Source organism: Sebastes fasciatus, chromosome 2, assembly GCF_043250625.1.
Source record: "Sebastes fasciatus isolate fSebFas1 chromosome 2, fSebFas1.pri, whole genome shotgun sequence".
Lineage (NCBI taxonomy): Eukaryota > Metazoa > Chordata > Actinopteri > Perciformes > Sebastidae > Sebastes > Sebastes fasciatus.
In genome coordinates, this window is record NC_133796.1 from 558,012 (window position 1) to 580,217 (window position 22,206).

At 48.4% G+C, this 22,206-nt stretch overlaps 1 protein-coding gene across 1 annotated transcript in view; it reads left to right on the plus strand.

Moving 5' to 3' along the window:
* Positions 1 to 22,206, plus strand: part of cngb1a (cyclic nucleotide gated channel subunit beta 1a) — a 128,256-nt gene that overhangs the window by 103,967 nt on the left and 2,083 nt on the right. The window contains exon 39 of the mRNA XM_074656700.1: positions 1 to 47. This exon is cut by the window's left edge and continues 137 nt beyond it. Coding sequence (XP_074512801.1) covers positions 1 to 47 — 47 coding nt within the window. The remainder of the gene's footprint in view (positions 48 to 22,206) is intronic.

Genomic DNA, 22,206 nt, shown 5'->3' on the forward strand with positions numbered 1-22,206 from the left:
TCTCCAAACTGAAGAAGAGCTACAAACCATCAGGGAGCACGGCGGAGGTGAGACGCTCTGATCCAGCGTCCTGCTGAAGACATGAGACACAGTAATGTCCCAACAGAGACACAGTAACGTCCTAACAGAGACACAGTAACGTCCCAACAGAGACACAGAAACGTCCCAACAAAGACACAGAAACGTCCCAACAGAGACACAGTAACGTCCCAACAGAGACACTGAAACGTCCCAACAGAGACACTGAAACGTCCCAACAGAGACACTGAAACGTCCCAACAGAGACACAGAAACGTCCCAACAGAGACACAGTAACGTCCCAACAGAGACACAGTAACGTCCCAACAGAGACACAGTAACGTCCCAACAGAGACACAGAAACGTCCCAACAGAGACACAGTAACGTCCCAACAGAGACACAGTAACGTCCCAACAGAGACACAGAAACGCCCCAACACAGACACAGTAACGTCCCAACAGAGACACAGAAACGCCCCAACAGAGACACAGTAACGTCCCAACAGAGACACAGTAACGTCCCAACAGAGACACATTAACGCCCCAACAGAGACACAGAAACGTCCCAACAGAGACACAGAAACGCCCCAACAGAGACACAGAAACGTTCCCAACAGAGACACAGTAACGTCCCAACAGAGACACAGAAACGCCCCAACAGAGACACAGTAACGTCCCAACAGAGACACAGAAACGCCCCAACAGAGACACAGTAACGTCCCAACAGAGACACAGTAACGTCCCAACAGAGACAGAAACGTCCCAACAGAGACAGTAACGTTCCCAACAGAGACAGTAACATCCCAACAGAGACAGTAACGTCCCAACAGAGACACAGTAACGTTCCCAACAGAGACAATAACGTCCCAACAGAGACATTAACGTCCCAACAGAGACACAGAAAGACCAACAGAGACACAGAAAGACCAACAGAGACACAGAAACTCCCCAACAGAGACACAGTAACGTTCCCAACAGAGACAATAACGTCCCAACAGAGACACAGTAACGTCCCAACAGAGACAATAACGTCCCAACAGAGACACAGAAACGTGCCAACAGAGACACAGAAACGCCCCAACAAAGACAATAACGTCCCAACAGAGACACAGAAACGCCCCAACAAAGACAATAACGTCCCAACAGAGATACATTAACGTCCCAACAGAGACAGTAACGTCCCAACAGAGACACCGAAACGTCCCAACAGAGACAAAGAAACGCCCCAACAGAGACACCGAAACGTCCCAACAGAGACACAGTAACGTCCCAACAGAGACACAGAAACGCCCCAACAGAGACACAGTAACGTCCCAACAGAGACACAGTAACGTCCCAACAGAGACACAGAAACGCCCCAACAGAGACACAGTAACGTGCCAACAGATACACAGAAACGCCCCAACAGAGACACAGTAACGTCCCAACAGAGACACAGAAACGCCCCAACAGAGACACAGTAACGTCCCAACAGAGACACAGTAACGTCCCAACAGAGACACAGTAACGTCCCAACAGAGACACAGAAACGCCCCAACAGAGACAATAACGTCCCAACAGAGACACAGAAACGTCCCATCAGAGACACAGAAACGCCCCAACAGAGACACAGTAACGTTCCCAACAGAGACAATAACGTCCCAACAGAGACACAGAAACGTCCCATCAGAGACACAGAAACGCCCCAACAGAGACACAGTAACGTTCCCAACAGAGACAATAACGCCCCAACAGAGACACAGTAACGTTCCCAACAGAGACAATAACGTCCCAACAGAGACATTAACGTCCCAACAGAGACACAGAAAGACCAACAGAGACACAGAAAGACCAACAGAGACACAGAAACTCCCCAACAGAGACACAGTAACGTTCCCAACAGAGACAATAACGTCCCAACAGAGACACAGTAACGTCCCAACAGAGACAATAACGTCCCAACAGAGACACAGAAACGTGCCAACAGAGACACAGAAACGCCCCAACAAAGACAATAACGTCCCAACAGAGACACAGAAACGCCCCAACAAAGACAATAACGTCCCAACAGAGATACATTAACGTCCCAACAGAGACAGTAACGTCCCAACAGAGACACCGAAACGTCCCAACAGAGACAAAGAAACGCCCCAACAGAGACACCGAAACGTCCCAACAGAGACACAGTAACGTCCCAACAGAGACACAGAAACGCCCCAACAGAGACACAGTAACGTCCCAACAGAGACACAGAAACGCCCCAACAGAGACACAGTAACGTCCCAACAGAGACACAGAAACGCCCCAACAGAGACACAGTAACGTCCCAACAGAGACACAGTAACGTCCCAACAGAGACACAGTAACGTCCCAACAGAGACACAGAAACGCCCCAACAGAGACACAGTAACGTCCCAACAGAGACACAGTAACGTCCCAACAGAGACACAGAAACGCCCCAACAGAGACACAGTAACGTCCCAACAGAGACACAGAAACGTCCCAACAGAGACACATTAACGTCCCAACAGAGACACATTAACGTCCCAACAGAGACACATTAACGCCCCAACAGAGACACAGAAACGTCCCAACAGAGACACAGAAACGCCCCAACAGAGACACAGAAACGTTCCCAACAGAGACACAGTAACGTCCCAACAGAGACACAGAAACGCCCCAACAGAGACACAGTAACGTCCCAACAGAGACACAGAAACGCCCCAACAGAGACACAGTAACGTCCCAACAGAGACACAGTAACGTCCCAACAGAGACAGAAACGTCCCAACAGAGACAGTAACGTTCCCAACAGAGACAGTAACATCCCAACAGAGACAGTAACGTCCCAACAGAGACGCAGTAACGTTCCCAACAGAGACAGTAACGTCCCAACAGAGACACAGAAACGTCCCAACAGAGACACAGAAACGCCCCAACAGAGACATAGAAACGTCCCAACAGAGACAGTAACGTCCCAACAGAGACACAGAAAGACCAACAGAGACACAGAAACGTCCCAACAGAGACACAGAAACGTCCCAAAAGAGACACCGAAACGTCCCAACAGAGACAGTAACGTCCCAAAAGAGACACCGAAACGTCCCAACAGAGACACAGAAACGCCCCAACAGAGACACAGAAACGTCCCAACAGAGACAATGAAACGTCCCAACAGAGACACAGAAACGTCCCAACAGAGACACAGAAACGCCCCAACAGAGACATAGAAACGTCCCAACAGAGACAGTAACGTCCCAAAAGAGACACCGAAACGTCCCAACAGAGACACAGAAACGTCCCATCAGAGACACAGAAACGCCCCAACAGAGACACAGAAAGACCAACAGAGACACAGAAACTCCCCAACAGAGACACAGTAACGTTCCCAACAGAGACAATAACGTCCCAACAGAGACACAGAAACGTCCCATCAGAGACACAGAAACGCCCCAACAGAGACACAGTAACGTTCCCAACAGAGACAATAACGTCCCAACAGAGACACAGAAACGTCCCATCAGAGACACAGAAACGCCCCAACAGAGACACAGTAACGTTCCCAACAGAGACAATAACGTCCCAACAGAGACATTAACGTCCCAACAGAGACACAGAAAGACCAACAGAGACACAGAAAGACCAACAGAGACACAGAAACTCCCCAACAGAGACACAGTAACGTTCCCAACAGAGACAATAACGTCCCAACAGAGACACAGTAACGTCCCAACAGAGACAATAACGTCCCAACAGAGACACAGAAACGTGCCAACAGAGACACAGAAACGCCCCAACAAAGACAATAACGTCCCAACAGAGACACAGAAACGCCCCAACAAAGACAATAACGTCCCAACAGAGATACATTAACGTCCCAACAGAGACAGTAACGTCCCAACAGAGACACCGAAACGTCCCAACAGAGACAAAGAAACGCCCCAACAGAGACACCGAAACGTCCCAACAGAGACACAGTAACGTCCCAACAGAGACACAGAAACGCCCCAACAGAGACACAGTAACGTCCCAACAGAGACACAGTAACGTCCCAACAGAGACACAGAAACGCCCCAACAGAGACACAGTAACGTGCCAACAGATACACAGAAACGCCCCAACAGAGACACAGTAACGTCCCAACAGAGACACAGAAACGCCCCAACAGAGACACAGTAACGTCCCAACAGAGACACAGTAACGTCCCAACAGAGACACAGTAACGTCCCAACAGAGACACAGAAACGCCCCAACAGAGACAATAACGTCCCAACAGAGACACAGAAACGTCCCATCAGAGACACAGAAACGCCCCAACAGAGACACAGTAACGTTCCCAACAGAGACAATAACGTCCCAACAGAGACACAGAAACGTCCCATCAGAGACACAGAAACGCCCCAACAGAGACACAGTAACGTTCCCAACAGAGACAATAACGCCCCAACAGAGACACAGTAACGTTCCCAACAGAGACAATAACGTCCCAACAGAGACATTAACGTCCCAACAGAGACACAGAAAGACCAACAGACACACAGAAAGACCAACAGAGACACAGAAACTCCCCAACAGAGACACAGTAACGTTCCCAACAGAGACAATAACGTCCCAACAGAGACACAGTAACGTCCCAACAGAGACAATAACGTCCCAACAGAGACACAGAAACGTGCCAACAGACACAGAAACGCCCCAACAAAGACAATAACGTCCCAACAGAGACACAGAAACGCCCCAACAAAGACAATAACGTCCCAACAGAGATACATTAACGTCCCAACAGAGACAGTAACGTCCCAACAGAGACACCGAAACGTCCCAACAGAGACAAAGAAACGCCCCAACAGAGACACCGAAACGTCCCAACAGAGACACAGTAACGTCCCAACAGAGACACAGAAACGCCCCAACAGAGACACAGTAACGTCCCAACAGAGACACAGAAACGCCCCAACAGAGACACAGTAACGTCCCAACAGAGACACAGAAACGCCCCAACAGAGACACAGTAACGTCCCAACAGAGACACAGTAACGTCCCAACAGAGACACAGTAACGTCCCAACAGAGACACAGAAACGCCCCAACAGAGACACAGTAACGTCCCAACAGAGACACAGTAACGTCCCAACAGAGACACAGAAACGCCCCAACAGAGACACAGTAACGTCCCAACAGAGACACAGAAACGTCCCAACAGAGACACATTAACGTCCCAACAGAGACACATTAACGTCCCAACAGAGACACATTAACGTCCCAACAGAGACACAGAAACGTCCCAACAGAGACACCGAAACGTCCCAACAGAGACACAGAAACGTCCCAACAGAGACACAGAAACGTCCCAACAGAGACACAGAAACGTCCCAACAGAGACACAGAAACATCCCAACAGAGACACAGAAACGTCCCAACAGAGACACATTAACGTCCCAACAGAGACACAGAAACGCCCCAACAGAGACACAGAAAGACCAACAGAGACACAGAAACTCCCCAACAGAGACACATTAACGTCCCAACAGAGACACAGAAACGCCCCAACAGAGACACAGAAAGACCAACAGAGACACAGAAACTCCCCAACAGAGACACAGAAACTCCCCAACAGAGACACAGTAACGTTCCCAACAGAGACAATAACGTCCCAACAGAGACACAGTAACGTCCCAACAGAGACAATAACGTCCCAACAGAGACACAGAAACGTGCCAACAGAGACACAGAAACGCCCCAACAAAGACAATAACGTCCCAACAGAGACACAGAAATGTCCCAACAGAGATACATTAACGCCCCAACAGAGACACAGAAAGACCAACAGAGACACAGTAACGTTCCCAACAGAGACAATAACGTCCCAACAGAGACACAGAAACGTCCCAACAGAGACACAGAAAGACCAACAGAGACACAGAAACGCCCCAACAGAGACACAGAAACGTGCCAACAGATACACAGAAAGACCAACAGAGACACAGAAAGACCAACAGAGACACAGAAACTCCCCAACAGAGACACAGTAACGTTCCCAACAGAGACACAGAAACGTCCCAACAGAGACACAGAAAGACCAACAGAGAAACATTAACGTCCCAACAGAGACACATTAACGTCCCAACAGAGACACAGAAACGTCCCATCAGAGACACATTAACGTCCCAACAGAGACACAGAAAGACCAACAGAGACACAGAAACGCCCCAACAGAGACACAGTAACGTTCCCAACAGAGACAATAACGTCCCAACAGAGACACAGAAACGTCCCAACAGAGACACAGAAAGACCAACAGAGACACAATAACGTTCCCAACAGAGACAATAACGTCACAACAGAGACACAGAAACGCCCCAACAGAGACACAGAAAGACCAACAGAGACACAATAACGTTCCCAACAGAGACAATAACGTCCCAACAGAGATACATTAACGTCCCAACAGAGACACAGAAAGACCAACAGAGACACAATAACGTTCCCAACAGAGACAATAACGTCCCAACAGAGACACAGAAACGTCCCAACAGAGACACAGAAAGACCAACAGAGACACAGAAACGTCCCAACAGAGACACAGAAATGTCCCAACAGAGACACAGAAACGTCCCAACAGAGACACATTAACGTCCCAACAGAGACACAGTAACGTCCCAACAGAGACACAGTAACGTCCCAACAGAGACACAGTAACGTCCCAACAGAGACACAGAAACGTCCCAACAGAGACACATTAACGTCCCAACAGAGATACATTAACGTCCCAACAGAGACACATTAACGTCCCAACAGAGACACAGAAACGTCCCAACAGAGACACAGTAACGTCCCAACAGAGACACAGAAACGCCCCAACAGAGACACAGTAACGTCCCAACAGAGACACAGAAACGTCCCAACAGAGACACATTAACGTCCCAACAGAGACACAGTAACGTCCCAACAGAGACACAGAAACGCCCCAACAGAGACACAGTAACGTCCCAACAGAGACACAGAAACGCCCCAACAGAGACACAGTAACGTCCCAACAGAGACACAGTAACGTCCCAACAGAGACACAGTAACGTCCCAACAGAGACACATTAACGTCCCAACAGAGACACAGAAAGACCAACAGAAACACAATAACGTTCCCAACAGAGACAATAACGTCCCAACAGAGACACATTAACGTCCCAACAGAGACACAGAAAGACCAACAGAGACACATTAACGTCCCAACAGAGACACAGAAACGCCCCAACAGAGACACAGAAAGACCAACAGAGACACAATGACGTTCCCAACAGAGACAATAACGTCCCAACAGAGACACAGAAACGCCCCAACAGAGACACAGAAAGACCAACAGAGACACATTAACGTCCCAACAGAGACACAGAAACGCCCCAACAGAGACACAGAAAGACCAACAGAGACACAGAAACTCCCCAACAGAGACACATTAACGTCCCAACAGAGACACAGAAACGCCCCAACAGAGACACAGAAAGACCAACAGAGACACAGAAACTCCCCAACAGAGACACAGAAACTCCCCAACAGAGACACAGTAACGTTCCCAACAGAGACAATAACGTCCCAACAGAGACACAGTAACGTCCCAACAGAGACAATAACGTCCCAACAGAGACACAGAAACGTGCCAACAGAGACACAGAAACGCCCCAACAAAGACAATAACGTCCCAACAGAGACACAGAAATGTCCCAACAGAGATACATTAACGCCCCAACAGAGACACAGAAAGACCAACAGAGACACAGTAACGTTCCCAACAGAGACAATAACGTCCCAACAGAGACACAGAAACGTCCCAACAGAGACACAGAAAGACCAACAGAGACACAGAAACGCCCCAACAGAGACACAGAAACGTGCCAACAGATACACAGAAAGACCAACAGAGACACAGAAAGACCAACAGAGACACAGAAACTCCCCAACAGAGACACAGTAACGTTCCCAACAGAGACACAGAAACGTCCCAACAGAGACACAGAAAGACCAACAGAGAAACATTAACGTCCCAACAGAGACACATTAACGTCCCAACAGAGACACAGAAACGTCCCATCAGAGACACATTAACGTCCCAACAGAGACACAGAAAGACCAACAGAGACACAGAAACGCCCCAACAGAGACACATTAACGTCCCAACAGAGACACAGAAAGACCAACAGAGACACAGAAACGCCCCAACAGAGACACAGTAACGTTCCCAACAGAGACAATAACGTCCCAACAGAGACACAGAAACGTCCCAACAGAGACACAGAAAGACCAACAGAGACACAATAACGTTCCCAACAGAGACAATAACGTCACAACAGAGACACAGAAACGCCCCAACAGAGACACAGAAAGACCAACAGAGACACAATAACGTTCCCAACAGAGACAATAACGTCCCAACAGAGATACATTAACGTCCCAACAGAGACACAGAAAGACCAACAGAGACACAATAACGTTCCCAACAGAGACAATAACGTCCCAACAGAGACACAGAAACGTCCCAACAGAGACACAGAAAGACCAACAGAGACACAGAAACGTCCCAACAGAGACACAGAAATGTCCCAACAGAGACATAGAAACGTCCCAACAGAGACACATTAACGTCCCAACAGAGACACAGTAACGTCCCAACAGAGACACAGTAACGTCCCAACAGAGACACAGTAACGTCCCAACAGAGACACAGAAACGTCCCAACAGAGACACATTAACGTCCCAACAGAGATACATTAACGTCCCAACAGAGACACATTAACGTCCCAACAGAGACACAGAAACGTCCCAACAGAGACACAGTAACGTCCCAACAGAGACACAGAAACGCCCCAACAGAGACACAGTAACGTCCCAACAGAGACACAGAAACGTCCCAACAGAGACACATTAACGTCCCAACAGAGACACAGTAACGTCCCAACAGAGACACAGAAACGCCCCAACAGAGACACAGTAACGTCCCAACAGAGACACAGAAACGCCCCAACAGAGACACAGTAACGTCCCAACAGAGACACAGTAACGTCCCAACAGAGACACAGTAACGTCCCAACAGAGACACATTAACGTCCCAACAGAGACACAGAAAGACCAACAGAAACACAATAACGTTCCCAACAGAGACAATAACGTCCCAACAGAGACACATTAACGTCCCAACAGAGACACAGAAAGACCAACAGAGACACATTAACGTCCCAACAGAGACACAGAAACGCCCCAACAGAGACACAGAAAGACCAACAGAGACACAATAACGTTCCCAACAGAGACAATAACGTCCCAACAGAGACACAGAAACGCCCCAACAGAGACACAGAAAGACCAACAGAGACACAATAACGTTCCCAACAGAGACAATAACGTCCCAACAGAGACAATAACGTTCCCAACAGAGACACAGAAAGACCAACAGAGACACAATAACGTTCCCAACAGAGACAATAACGTCCCAACAGAGACACAGAAACGTCCCAACAGAGACACAGAAAGACCAACAGAGACACAGAAACGCCCCAACAGAGACACAGTAACGTCCCAACAGAGACACATTAACGTCCCAACAGAGACACAGAAACGCCCCAACAGAGACACAGAAAGACCAACAGAGACACAGAAACTCCCCAACAGAGACACATTAACGTCCCAACAGAGACACAGAAACGCCCCAACAGAGACACAGAAAGACCAACAGAGACACAGAAACTCCCCAACAGAGACACAGAAACTCCCCAACAGAGACACAGTAACGTTCCCAACAGAGACAATAACGTCCCAACAGAGACACAGTAACGTCCCAACAGAGACAATAACGTCCCAACAGAGACACAGAAACGTGCCAACAGAGACACAGAAACGCCCCAACAAAGACAATAACGTCCCAACAGAGACACAGAAATGTCCCAACAGAGATACATTAACGCCCCAACAGAGACACAGAAAGACCAACAGAGACACAGTAACGTTCCCAACAGAGACAATAACGTCCCAACAGAGACACAGAAACGTCCCAACAGAGACACAGAAAGACCAACAGAGACACAGAAACGCCCCAACAGAGACACAGAAACGTGCCAACAGATACACAGAAAGACCAACAGAGACACAGAAAGACCAACAGAGACACAGAAACTCCCCAACAGAGACACAGTAACGTTCCCAACAGAGACAATAACGTCCCGACAGAGACACAGAAACGTCCCAACAGAGACACAGAAAGACCAACAGAGAAACATTAACGTCCCAACAGAGACACATTAACGTCCCAACAGAGACACAGAAACGTCCCATCAGAGACACATTAACGTCCCAACAGAGACACAGAAAGACCAACAGAGACACAGAAACGCCCCAACAGAGACACAGTAACGTTCCCAACAGAGACAATAACGTCCCAACAGAGACACAGAAACGTCCCAACAGAGACACAGAAAGACCAACAGAGACACAATAACGTTCCCAACAGAGACAATAACGTCCCAACAGAGACACAGAAACGCCCCAACAGAGACACAGAAAGACCAACAGAGACACAATAACGTTCCCAACAGAGACAATAACGTCCCAACAGAGATACATTAACGTCCCAACAGAGACACAGAAAGACCAACAGAGACACAATAACGTTCCCAACAGAGACAATAACGTCCCAACAGAGACACAGAAACGTCCCAACAGAGACACAGAAAGACCAACAGAGACACAGAAACGTCCCAACAGAGACACAGAAATGTCCCAACAGAGACACAGAAACGTCCCAACAGAGACACATTAACGTCCCAACAGAGACACAGTAACGTCCCAACAGAGACACAGTAACGTCCCAACAGAGACACAGTAACGTCCCAACAGAGACACAGAAACGTCCCAACAGAGACACATTAACGTCCCAACAGAGATACATTAACGTCCCAACAGAGACACATTAACGTCCCAACAGAGACACAGAAACGTCCCAACAGAGACACAGTAACGTCCCAACAGAGACACAGAAACGCCCCAACAGAGACACAGTAACGTCCCAACAGAGACACAGAAACGTCCCAACAGAGACACATTAACGTCCCAACAGAGACACAGTAACGTCCCAACAGAGACACAGAAACGCCCCAACAGAGACACAGTAACGTCCCAACAGAGACACAGAAACGCCCCAACAGAGACACAGTAACGTCCCAACAGAGACACAGTAACGTCCCAACAGAGACACAGTAACGTCCCAACAGAGACACATTAACGTCCCAACAGAGACACAGAAAGACCAACAGAAACACAATAACGTTCCCAACAGAGACAATAACGTCCCAACAGAGACACATTAACGTCCCAACAGAGACACAGAAAGACCAACAGAGACACATTAACGTCCCAACAGAGACACAGAAACGCCCCAACAGAGACACAGAAAGACCAACAGAGACACAATAACGTTCCCAACAGAGACAATAACGTCCCAACAGAGACACAGAAACGCCCCAACAGAGACACAGAAAGACCAACAGAGACACAATAACGTTCCCAACAGAGACAATAACGTCCCAACAGAGACACATTAACGTCCCAACAGAGACACAGAAAGACCAACAGAGACACAATAACGTTCCCAACAGAGACAATAACGTCCCAACAGAGACACAGAAACGTCCCAACAGAGACACAGAAAGACCAACAGAGACACAGAAACGTCCCAACAGAGACACAGAAATGTCCCAACAGAGACACAGAAACGTCCCAACAGAGACAGTAACGTCCCAAAAGAGACACCGAAACGTCCCAACAGAGACACAGAAACGTCCCATCAGAGACACAGAAACGCCCCAACAGAGACACAGAAAGACCAACAGAGACACAGAAACTCCCCAACAGAGACACAGTAACGTTCCCAACAGAGACAATAACGTCCCAACAGAGACACAGAAACGTCCCATCAGAGACACAGAAACGCCCCAACAGAGACACAGTAACGTTCCCAACAGAGACAATAACGTCCCAACAGAGACACAGAAACGTCCCATCAGAGACACAGAAACGCCCCAACAGAGACACAGTAACGTTCCCAACAGAGACAATAACGTCCCAACAGAGACATTAACGTCCCAACAGAGACACAGAAAGACCAACAGAGACACAGAAAGACCAACAGAGACACAGAAACTCCCCAACAGAGACACAGTAACGTTCCCAACAGAGACAATAACGTCCCAACAGAGACACAGTAACGTCCCAACAGAGACAATAACGTCCCAACAGAGACACAGAAACGTGCCAACAGAGACACAGAAACGCCCCAACAAAGACAATAACGTCCCAACAGAGACACAGAAACGCCCCAACAAAGACAATAACGTCCCAACAGAGATACATTAACGTCCCAACAGAGACAGTAACGTCCCAACAGAGACACCGAAACGTCCCAACAGAGACAAAGAAACGCCCCAACAGAGACACCGAAACGTCCCAACAGAGACACAGTAACGTCCCAACAGAGACACAGAAACGCCCCAACAGAGACACAGTAACGTCCCAACAGAGACACAGTAACGTCCCAACAGAGACACAGAAACGCCCCAACAGAGACACAGTAACGTGCCAACAGATACACAGAAACGCCCCAACAGAGACACAGTAACGTCCCAACAGAGACACAGAAACGCCCCAACAGAGACACAGTAACGTCCCAACAGAGACACAGTAACGTCCCAACAGAGACACAGTAACGTCCCAACAGAGACACAGAAACGCCCCAACAGAGACAATAACGTCCCAACAGAGACACAGAAACGTCCCATCAGAGACACAGAAACGCCCCAACAGAGACACAGTAACGTTCCCAACAGAGACAATAACGTCCCAACAGAGACACAGAAACGTCCCATCAGAGACACAGAAACGCCCCAACAGAGACACAGTAACGTTCCCAACAGAGACAATAACGCCCCAACAGAGACACAGTAACGTTCCCAACAGAGACAATAACGTCCCAACAGAGACATTAACGTCCCAACAGAGACACAGAAAGACCAACAGAGACACAGAAAGACCAACAGAGACACAGAAACTCCCCAACAGAGACACAGTAACGTTCCCAACAGAGACAATAACGTCCCAACAGAGACACAGTAACGTCCCAACAGAGACAATAACGTCCCAACAGAGACACAGAAACGTGCCAACAGAGACACAGAAACGCCCCAACAAAGACAATAACGTCCCAACAGAGACACAGAAACGCCCCAACAAAGACAATAACGTCCCAACAGAGATACATTAACGTCCCAACAGAGACAGTAACGTCCCAACAGAGACACCGAAACGTCCCAACAGAGACAAAGAAACGCCCCAACAGAGACACCGAAACGTCCCAACAGAGACACAGTAACGTCCCAACAGAGACACAGAAACGCCCCAACAGAGACACAGTAACGTCCCAACAGAGACACAGAAACGCCCCAACAGAGACACAGTAACGTCCCAACAGAGACACAGAAACGCCCCAACAGAGACACAGTAACGTCCCAACAGAGACACAGTAACGTCCCAACAGAGACACAGTAACGTCCCAACAGAGACACAGAAACGCCCCAACAGAGACACAGTAACGTCCCAACAGAGACACAGTAACGTCCCAACAGAGACACAGAAACGCCCCAACAGAGACACAGTAACGTCCCAACAGAGACACAGAAACGTCCCAACAGAGACACATTAACGTCCCAACAGAGACACATTAACGTCCCAACAGAGACACATTAACGTCCCAACAGAGACACAGAAACGTCCCAACAGAGACACCGAAACGTCCCAACAGAGACACAGAAACGTCCCAACAGAGACACAGAAACGTCCCAACAGAGACACAGAAACGTCCCAACAGAGACACAGAAACATCCCAACAGAGACACAGAAACGTCCCAACAGAGACACATTAACGTCCCAACAGAGACACAGAAACGCCCCAACAGAGACACAGAAAGACCAACAGAGACACAGAAACTCCCCAACAGAGACACATTAACGTCCCAACAGAGACACAGAAACGCCCCAACAGAGACACAGAAAGACCAACAGAGACACAGAAACTCCCCAACAGAGACACAGAAACTCCCCAACAGAGACACAGTAACGTTCCCAACAGAGACAATAACGTCCCAACAGAGACACAGTAACGTCCCAACAGAGACAATAACGTCCCAACAGAGACACAGAAACGTGCCAACAGAGACACAGAAACGCCCCAACAAAGACAATAACGTCCCAACAGAGACACAGAAATGTCCCAACAGAGATACATTAACGTCCCAACAGAGACACAGAAAGACCAACAGAGACACAGAAACGTCCCAACAGAGACACAGAAATGTCCCAACAGAGACACAGAAACGTCCCAACAGAGACACAGTAACGTCCCAACAGAGACACAGTAACGTCCCAACAGAGACACATTAACGTCCCAACAGAGACACAGTAACGTCCCAACAGAGACACAGTAACGTCCCAACAGAGACACAGTAACGTCCCAACAGAGACACAGAAACGTCCCAACAGAGACACATTAACGTCCCAACAGAGATACATTAACGTCCCAACAGAGACACATTAACGTCCCAACAGAGACACAGAAACGTCCCAACAGAGACACAGTAACGTCCCAACAGAGACACAGAAACGCCCCAACAGAGACACAGTAACGTCCCAACAGAGACACAGAAACGTCCCAACAGAGACACATTAACGTCCCAACAGAGACACAGTAACGTCCCAACAGAGACACAGAAACGCCCCAACAGAGAAACAGTAACGTCCCAACAGAGACACAGAAACGCCCCAACAGAGACACAGTAACGTCCCAACAGAGACACAGAAACGCCCCAACAGAGACACAGTAACGTCCCAACAGAGACACAGTAACGTCCCAACAGAGACACAGTAACGTCCCAACAGAGACACATTAACGTCCCAACAGAGACACAGAAAGACCAACAGAGACACAATAACGTTCCCAACAGAGACAATAACGTCCCAACAGAGACACATTAACGTCCCAACAGAGACACAGAAAGACCAACAGAGACACATTAACGTCCCAACAGAGACACAGAAACGCCCCAACAGAGACACAGAAAGACCAACAGAGACACAATAACGTTCCCAACAGAGACAATAACGTCCCAACAGAGACACAGAAACGCCCCAACAGAGACACAGAAAGACCAACAGAGACACAATAACGTTCCCAACAGAGACAATAACGTCCCAACAGAGACACATTAACGTCCCAACAGAGACACAGAAAGACCAACAGAGACACAATAACGTTCCCAACAGAGACAATAACGTCCCAACAGAGACACAGAAACGTCCCAACAGAGACACAGAAAGACCAACAGAGACACAGAAACGTCCCAACAGAGACACAGAAATGTCCCAACAGAGACACAGAAACGTCCCAACAGAGACACATTAACGTCCCAACAGAGACACAGTAACGTCCCAACAGAGACACAGTAACGTCCCAACAGAGACACAGAAACGTCCCAACAGAGACACATTAACGTCCCAACAGAGATACATTAACGTCCCAACAGAGACACATTAACGTCCCAACAGAGACACAGAAACGTCCCAACAGAGACACAGTAACGTCCCAACAGAGACACAGAAACGCCCCAACAGAGACACAGTAACGTCCCAACAGAGACACAGAAACGTCCCAACAGAGACACATTAACGTCCCAACAGAGACACAGAAACGCCCCAACAGAGACACAGTAACGTCCCAACAGAGACACAGAAACGCCCCAACAGAGACACAGTAACGTCCCAACAGAGACACAGTAACGTCCCAACAGAGACACAGTAACGTCCCAACAGAGACACAGAAACGCCCCAACAGAGACACAGAAAGACCAACAGAGACACAGAAAGACCAACAGAGACACAGAAACGTCCCAACAGAGACACAGAAACGTCCCAACAGAGACACATTAACGTTCCCAACAGAGACACAGAAACGTCCCAACAGAGACACATTAACGTTCCCAACAGAGACACAGTTACGTCCCAACAGAGACAGTAACGTCCCAACAGAGACAATAACGTCCCAACAGAGACACATTAACGTCCCAACAGAGACACATTAACGTCCCAACAGAGACACATTAACGTCCCAACAGAGACACAGAAACGTCCCAACAGAGACACCGAAACGTCCCAACAGAGACACAGAAACGTCCCAACAGAGACACAGAAACGTCCCAACAGAGACACATTAACGTCCCAACAGAGACACAGAAAGACCAACAGAGACACAGAAACGCCCCAACAGAGACACAGAAACGTCCCAACAGAGACACAGAAAGACCAACAGAGACACAGAAACTCCCCAACAGAGACACAGTAACGTTCCCAACAGAGACAATAACGTCCCAACAGAGACACAGAGACGTCCCAACAGAGACACAGAAAGACCAACAGAGACACATTAACGTCCCAACAGAGACACATTAACGTCCCAACAGAGACACAGAAAGACCAACAGAGACACAGAAACGCCCCAACAGAGACACAATAACGTTCCCAACAGAGACACAGAAACGTCCCAACAGAGACACAGAAAGACCAACAGAGACACAGAAACATCCCAACAGAGACACAGAAATGTCCCAACAGAGACACAGAAACGTCCCAACAGAGACACATTAACGTCCCAACAGAGACACAGTAATGTCCCAACAGAGACACAGTAACGTCCCAACAGAGACACAGTAACGTCCCAACAGAGACACAGAAACGTCCCAACAGAGACACATTAACGTCCCAACAGAGACACAGTAACGTCCCAACAGAGACACAGAAACGCCCCAACAGAGACACAGTAACGTGCCAACAGATACACAGAAAGACCAACAGAGACACAGAAAGACCAACAGAGACACAGAAACTCCCCAACAGAGACACAGTAACGTTCCCAACAGAGACAATAACGTCCCAACAGAGACACAGAAACGTCCCAACAGAGACACAGAAAGACCAACAGAGAAACATTAACGTCCCAACAGAGACACATTAACGTCCCAACAGAGACACAGAAAGACCAACAGAGACACAGAAACGCCCCAACAGAGACACAGAAAGACCAACAGAGACACAATAACGTTCCCAACAGAGACAATAACGTCCCAACAGAGACACATTAACGTCCCAACAGAGACACAGAAAGACCAACAGAGACACAATAACGTTCCCAACAGAGACAATAACGTCCCAACAGAGACACAGAAACGTCCCAACAGAGACACAGAAAGACCAACAGAGACACAGAAACGTCCCAACAGAGACACAGAAATGTCCCAACAGAGACACAGAAACGTCCCAACAGAGACACATTAACGTCCCAACAGAGACACAGTAACGTCCCAACAGAGACACAGTAACGTCCCAACAGAGACACAGTAACGTCCCAACAGAGACACAGAAACGTCCCAACAGAGACACATTAACGTCCCAACAGAGATACATTAACGTCCCAACAGAGACACATTAACGTCCCAACAGAGACACAGAAACGTCCCAACAGAGACACAGTAACGTCCCAACAGAGACACAGAAACGCCCCAACAGAGACACAGTAACGTCCCAACAGAGACACATTAACGTCCCAACAGAGACACATTAACGTCCCAACAGAGACACAGAAACGTCCCAAAAGAGACACATTAACGTCCCAACAGAGACACAGTAACGTCCCAACAGAGACACAGAAACGCCCCAACAGAGAAACAGTAACGTCCCAACAGAGACACAGAAACATCCCAACAGAGACACAGAAACGTCCCAACAGAGACACATTAACGTCCCAACAGAGACACAGAAACGTCCCAACAGAGACACAGAAACTCCCCAACAGAGACACAGAAACGTTCCCAACAGAGACAATAACGTCCCAACAGAGACACAGTAACGTCCCAACAGAGACAATAACGTCCCAACAGAGACACAGAAACGTGCCAAAAGAGACACAGAAACGCCCCAACAGAGACAATAACGTCCCAACAGAGACACAGAAACGTCCCAAAAGAGACACATTAACGTCCCAACAGAGACACAGTAACGTCCCAACAGAGACACAGAAACGCCCCAACAGAGACACAGTAACGTCCCAACAGAGACACAGTAACGTCCCAACAGAGACACAGTAACGTCCCAACAGAGACACAGAAACGCCCCAACAGAGACACAGTAACGTCCCAACAGAGACACAGTAACGTCCCAACAGAGACACAGAAACGCCCCAACAGAGACACAGTAACGTCCCAACAGAGACACAGAAACGTCCCAACAGAGACACATTAACGTCCCAACAGAGACACATTAACGTCCCAACAGAGACACATTAACGTCCCAACAGAGACACAGAAACGTCCCAACAGAGACACCGAAACGTCCCAACAGAGACACAGAAACGTCCCAACAGAGACACAGAAACGTCCCAACAGAGACACAGAAACGTCCCAACAGAGACACAGAAACATCCCAACAGAGACACAGAAACGTCCCAACAGAGACACATTAACGTCCCAACAGAGACACAGAAACGCCCCAACAGAGACACAGAAAGACCAACAGAGACACAGAAACTCCCCAACAGAGACACATTAACGTCCCAACAGAGACACAGAAACGCCCCAACAGAGACACAGAAAGACCAACAGAGACACAGAAACTCCCCAACAGAGACACAGAAACTCCCCAACAGAGACACAGTAACGTTCCCAACAGAGACAATAACGTCCCAACAGAGACACAGTAACGTCCCAACAGAGACAATAACGTCCCAACAGAGACACAGAAACGTGCCAACAGAGACACAGAAACGCCCCAACAAAGACAATAACGTCCCAACAGAGACACAGAAATGTCCCAACAGAGATACATTAACGTCCCAACAGAGACACAGAAAGACCAACAGAGACACAGAAACGTCCCAACAGAGACACAGAAATGTCCCAACAGAGACACAGAAACGTCCCAACAGAGACACAGTAACGTCCCAACAGAGACACAGTAACGTCCCAACAGAGACACATTAACGTCCCAACAGAGACACAGTAACGTCCCAACAGAGACACAGTAACGTCCCAACAGAGACACAGTAACGTCCCAACAGAGACACAGAAACGTCCCAACAGAGACACATTAACGTCCCAACAGAGATACATTAACGTCCCAACAGAGACACATTAACGTCCCAACAGAGACACAGAAACGTCCCAACAGAGACACAGTAACGTCCCAACAGAGACACAGAAACGCCCCAACAGAGACACAGTAACGTCCCAACAGAGACACAGAAACGTCCCAACAGAGACACATTAACGTCCCAACAGAGACACAGTAACGTCCCAACAGAGACACAGAAACGCCCCAACAGAGAAACAGTAACGTCCCAACAGAGACACAGAAACGCCCCAACAGAGACACAGTAACGTCCCAACAGAGACACAGAAACGCCCCAACAGAGACACAGTAACGTCCCAACAGAGACACAGTAACGTCCCAACAGAGACACAGTAACGTCCCAACAGAGACACATTAACGTCCCAACAGAGACACAGAAAGACCAACAGAGACACAATAACGTTCCCAACAGAGACAATAACGTCCCAACAGAGACACATTAACGTCCCAACAGAGACACAGAAAGACCAACAGAGACACATTAACGTCCCAACAGAGACACAGAAACGCCCCAACAGAGACACAGAAAGACCAACAGAGACACAATAACGTTCCCAACAGAGACAATAACGTCCCAACAGAGACACAGAAACGCCCCAACAGAGACACAGAAAGACCAACAGAGACACAATAACGTTCCCAACAGAGACAATAACGTCCCAACAGAGACACATTAACGTCCCAACAGAGACACAGAAAGACCAACAGAGACACAATAACGTTCCCAACAGAGACAATAACGTCCCAACAGAGACACAGAAACGTCCCAACAGAGACACAGAAAGACCAACAGAGACACAGAAACGTCCCAACAGAGACACAGAAATGTCCCAACAGAGACACAGAAACGTCCCAACAGAGACACATTAACGTCCCAACAGAGACACAGTAACGTCCCAACAGAGACACAGTAACGTCCCAACAGAGACACAGAAACGTCCCAACAGAGACACATTAACGTCCCAACAGAGATACATTAACGTCCCAACAGAGACACATTAACGTCCCAACAGAGACACAGAAACGTCCCAACAGAGACACAGTAACGTCCCAACAGAGACACAGAAACGCCCCAACAGAGACACAGTAACGTCCCAACAGAGACACAGAAACGTCCCAACAGAGACACATTAACGTCCCAACAGAGACACAGAAACGCCCCAACAGAGACACAGTAACGTCCCAACAGAGACACAGAAACGCCCCAACAGAGACACAGTAACGTCCCAACAGAGACACAGTAACGTCCCAACAGAGACACAGTAACGTCCCAACAGAGACACAGAAACGCCCCAACAGAGACACAGAAAGACCAACAGAGACACAGAAAGACCAACAGAGACACAGAAACGTCCCAACAGAGACACAGAAACGTCCCAACAGAGACACATTAACGTTCCCAACAGAGACACAGAAACGTCCCAACAGAGACACATTAACGTTCCCAACAGAGACACAGTTACGTCCCAACAGAGACAGTAACGTCCCAACAGAGACAATAACGTCCCAACAGAGACACATTAACGTCCCAACAGAGACACATTAACGTCCCAACAGAGACACATTAACGTCCCAACAGAGACACAGAAACGTCCCAACAGAGACACCGAAACGTCCCAACAGAGACACAGAAACGTCCCAACAGAGACACAGAAACGTCCCAACAGAGACACATTAACGTCCCAACAGAGACACAGAAAGACCAACAGAGACACAGAAACGCCCCAACAGAGACACAGAAACGTCCCAACAGAGACACAGAAAGACCAACAGAGACACAGAAACTCCCCAACAGAGACACAGTAACGTTCCCAACAGAGACAATAACGTCCCAACAGAGACACAGAGACGTCCCAACAGAGACACAGAAAGACCAACAGAGACACATTAACGTCCCAACAGAGACACATTAACGTCCCAACAGAGACACAGAAAGACCAACAGAGACACAGAAACGCCCCAACAGAGACACAATAACGTTCCCAACAGAGACACAGAAACGTCCCAACAGAGACACAGAAAGACCAACAGAGACACAGAAACATCCCAACAGAGACACAGAAATGTCCCAACAGAGACACAGAAACGTCCCAACAGAGACACATTAACGTCCCAACAGAGACACAGTAATGTCCCAACAGAGACACAGTAACGTCCCAACAGAGACACAGTAACGTCCCAACAGAGACACAGAAACGTCCCAACAGAGACACATTAACGTCCCAACAGAGACACAGTAACGTCCCAACAGAGACACAGAAACGCCCCAACAGAGACACAGTAACGTGCCAACAGATACACAGAAAGACCAACAGAGACACAGAAAGACCAACAGAGACACAGAAACTCCCCAACAGAGACACAGTAACGTTCCCAACAGAGACAATAACGTCCCAACAGAGACACAGAAACGTCCCAACAGAGACACAGAAAGACCAACAGAGAAACATTAACGTCCCAACAGAGACACATTAACGTCCCAACAGAGACACAGAAAGACCAACAGAGACACAGAAACGCCCCAACAGAGACACAGAAAGACCAACAGAGACACAATAACGTTCCCAACAGAGACAATAACGTCCCAACAGAGACACATTAACGTCCCAACAGAGACACAGAAAGACCAACAGAGACACAATAACGTTCCCAACAGAGACAATAACGTCCCAACAGAGACACAGAAACGTCCCAACAGAGACACAGAAAGACCAACAGAGACACAGAAACGTCCCAACAGAGACACAGAAATGTCCCAACAGAGACACAGAAACGTCCCAACAGAGACACATTAACGTCCCAACAGAGACACAGTAACGTCCCAACAGAGACACAGTAACGTCCCAACAGAGACACAGTAACGTCCCAACAGAGACACAGAAACGTCCCAACAGAGACACATTAACGTCCCAACAGAGATACATTAACGTCCCAACAGAGACAC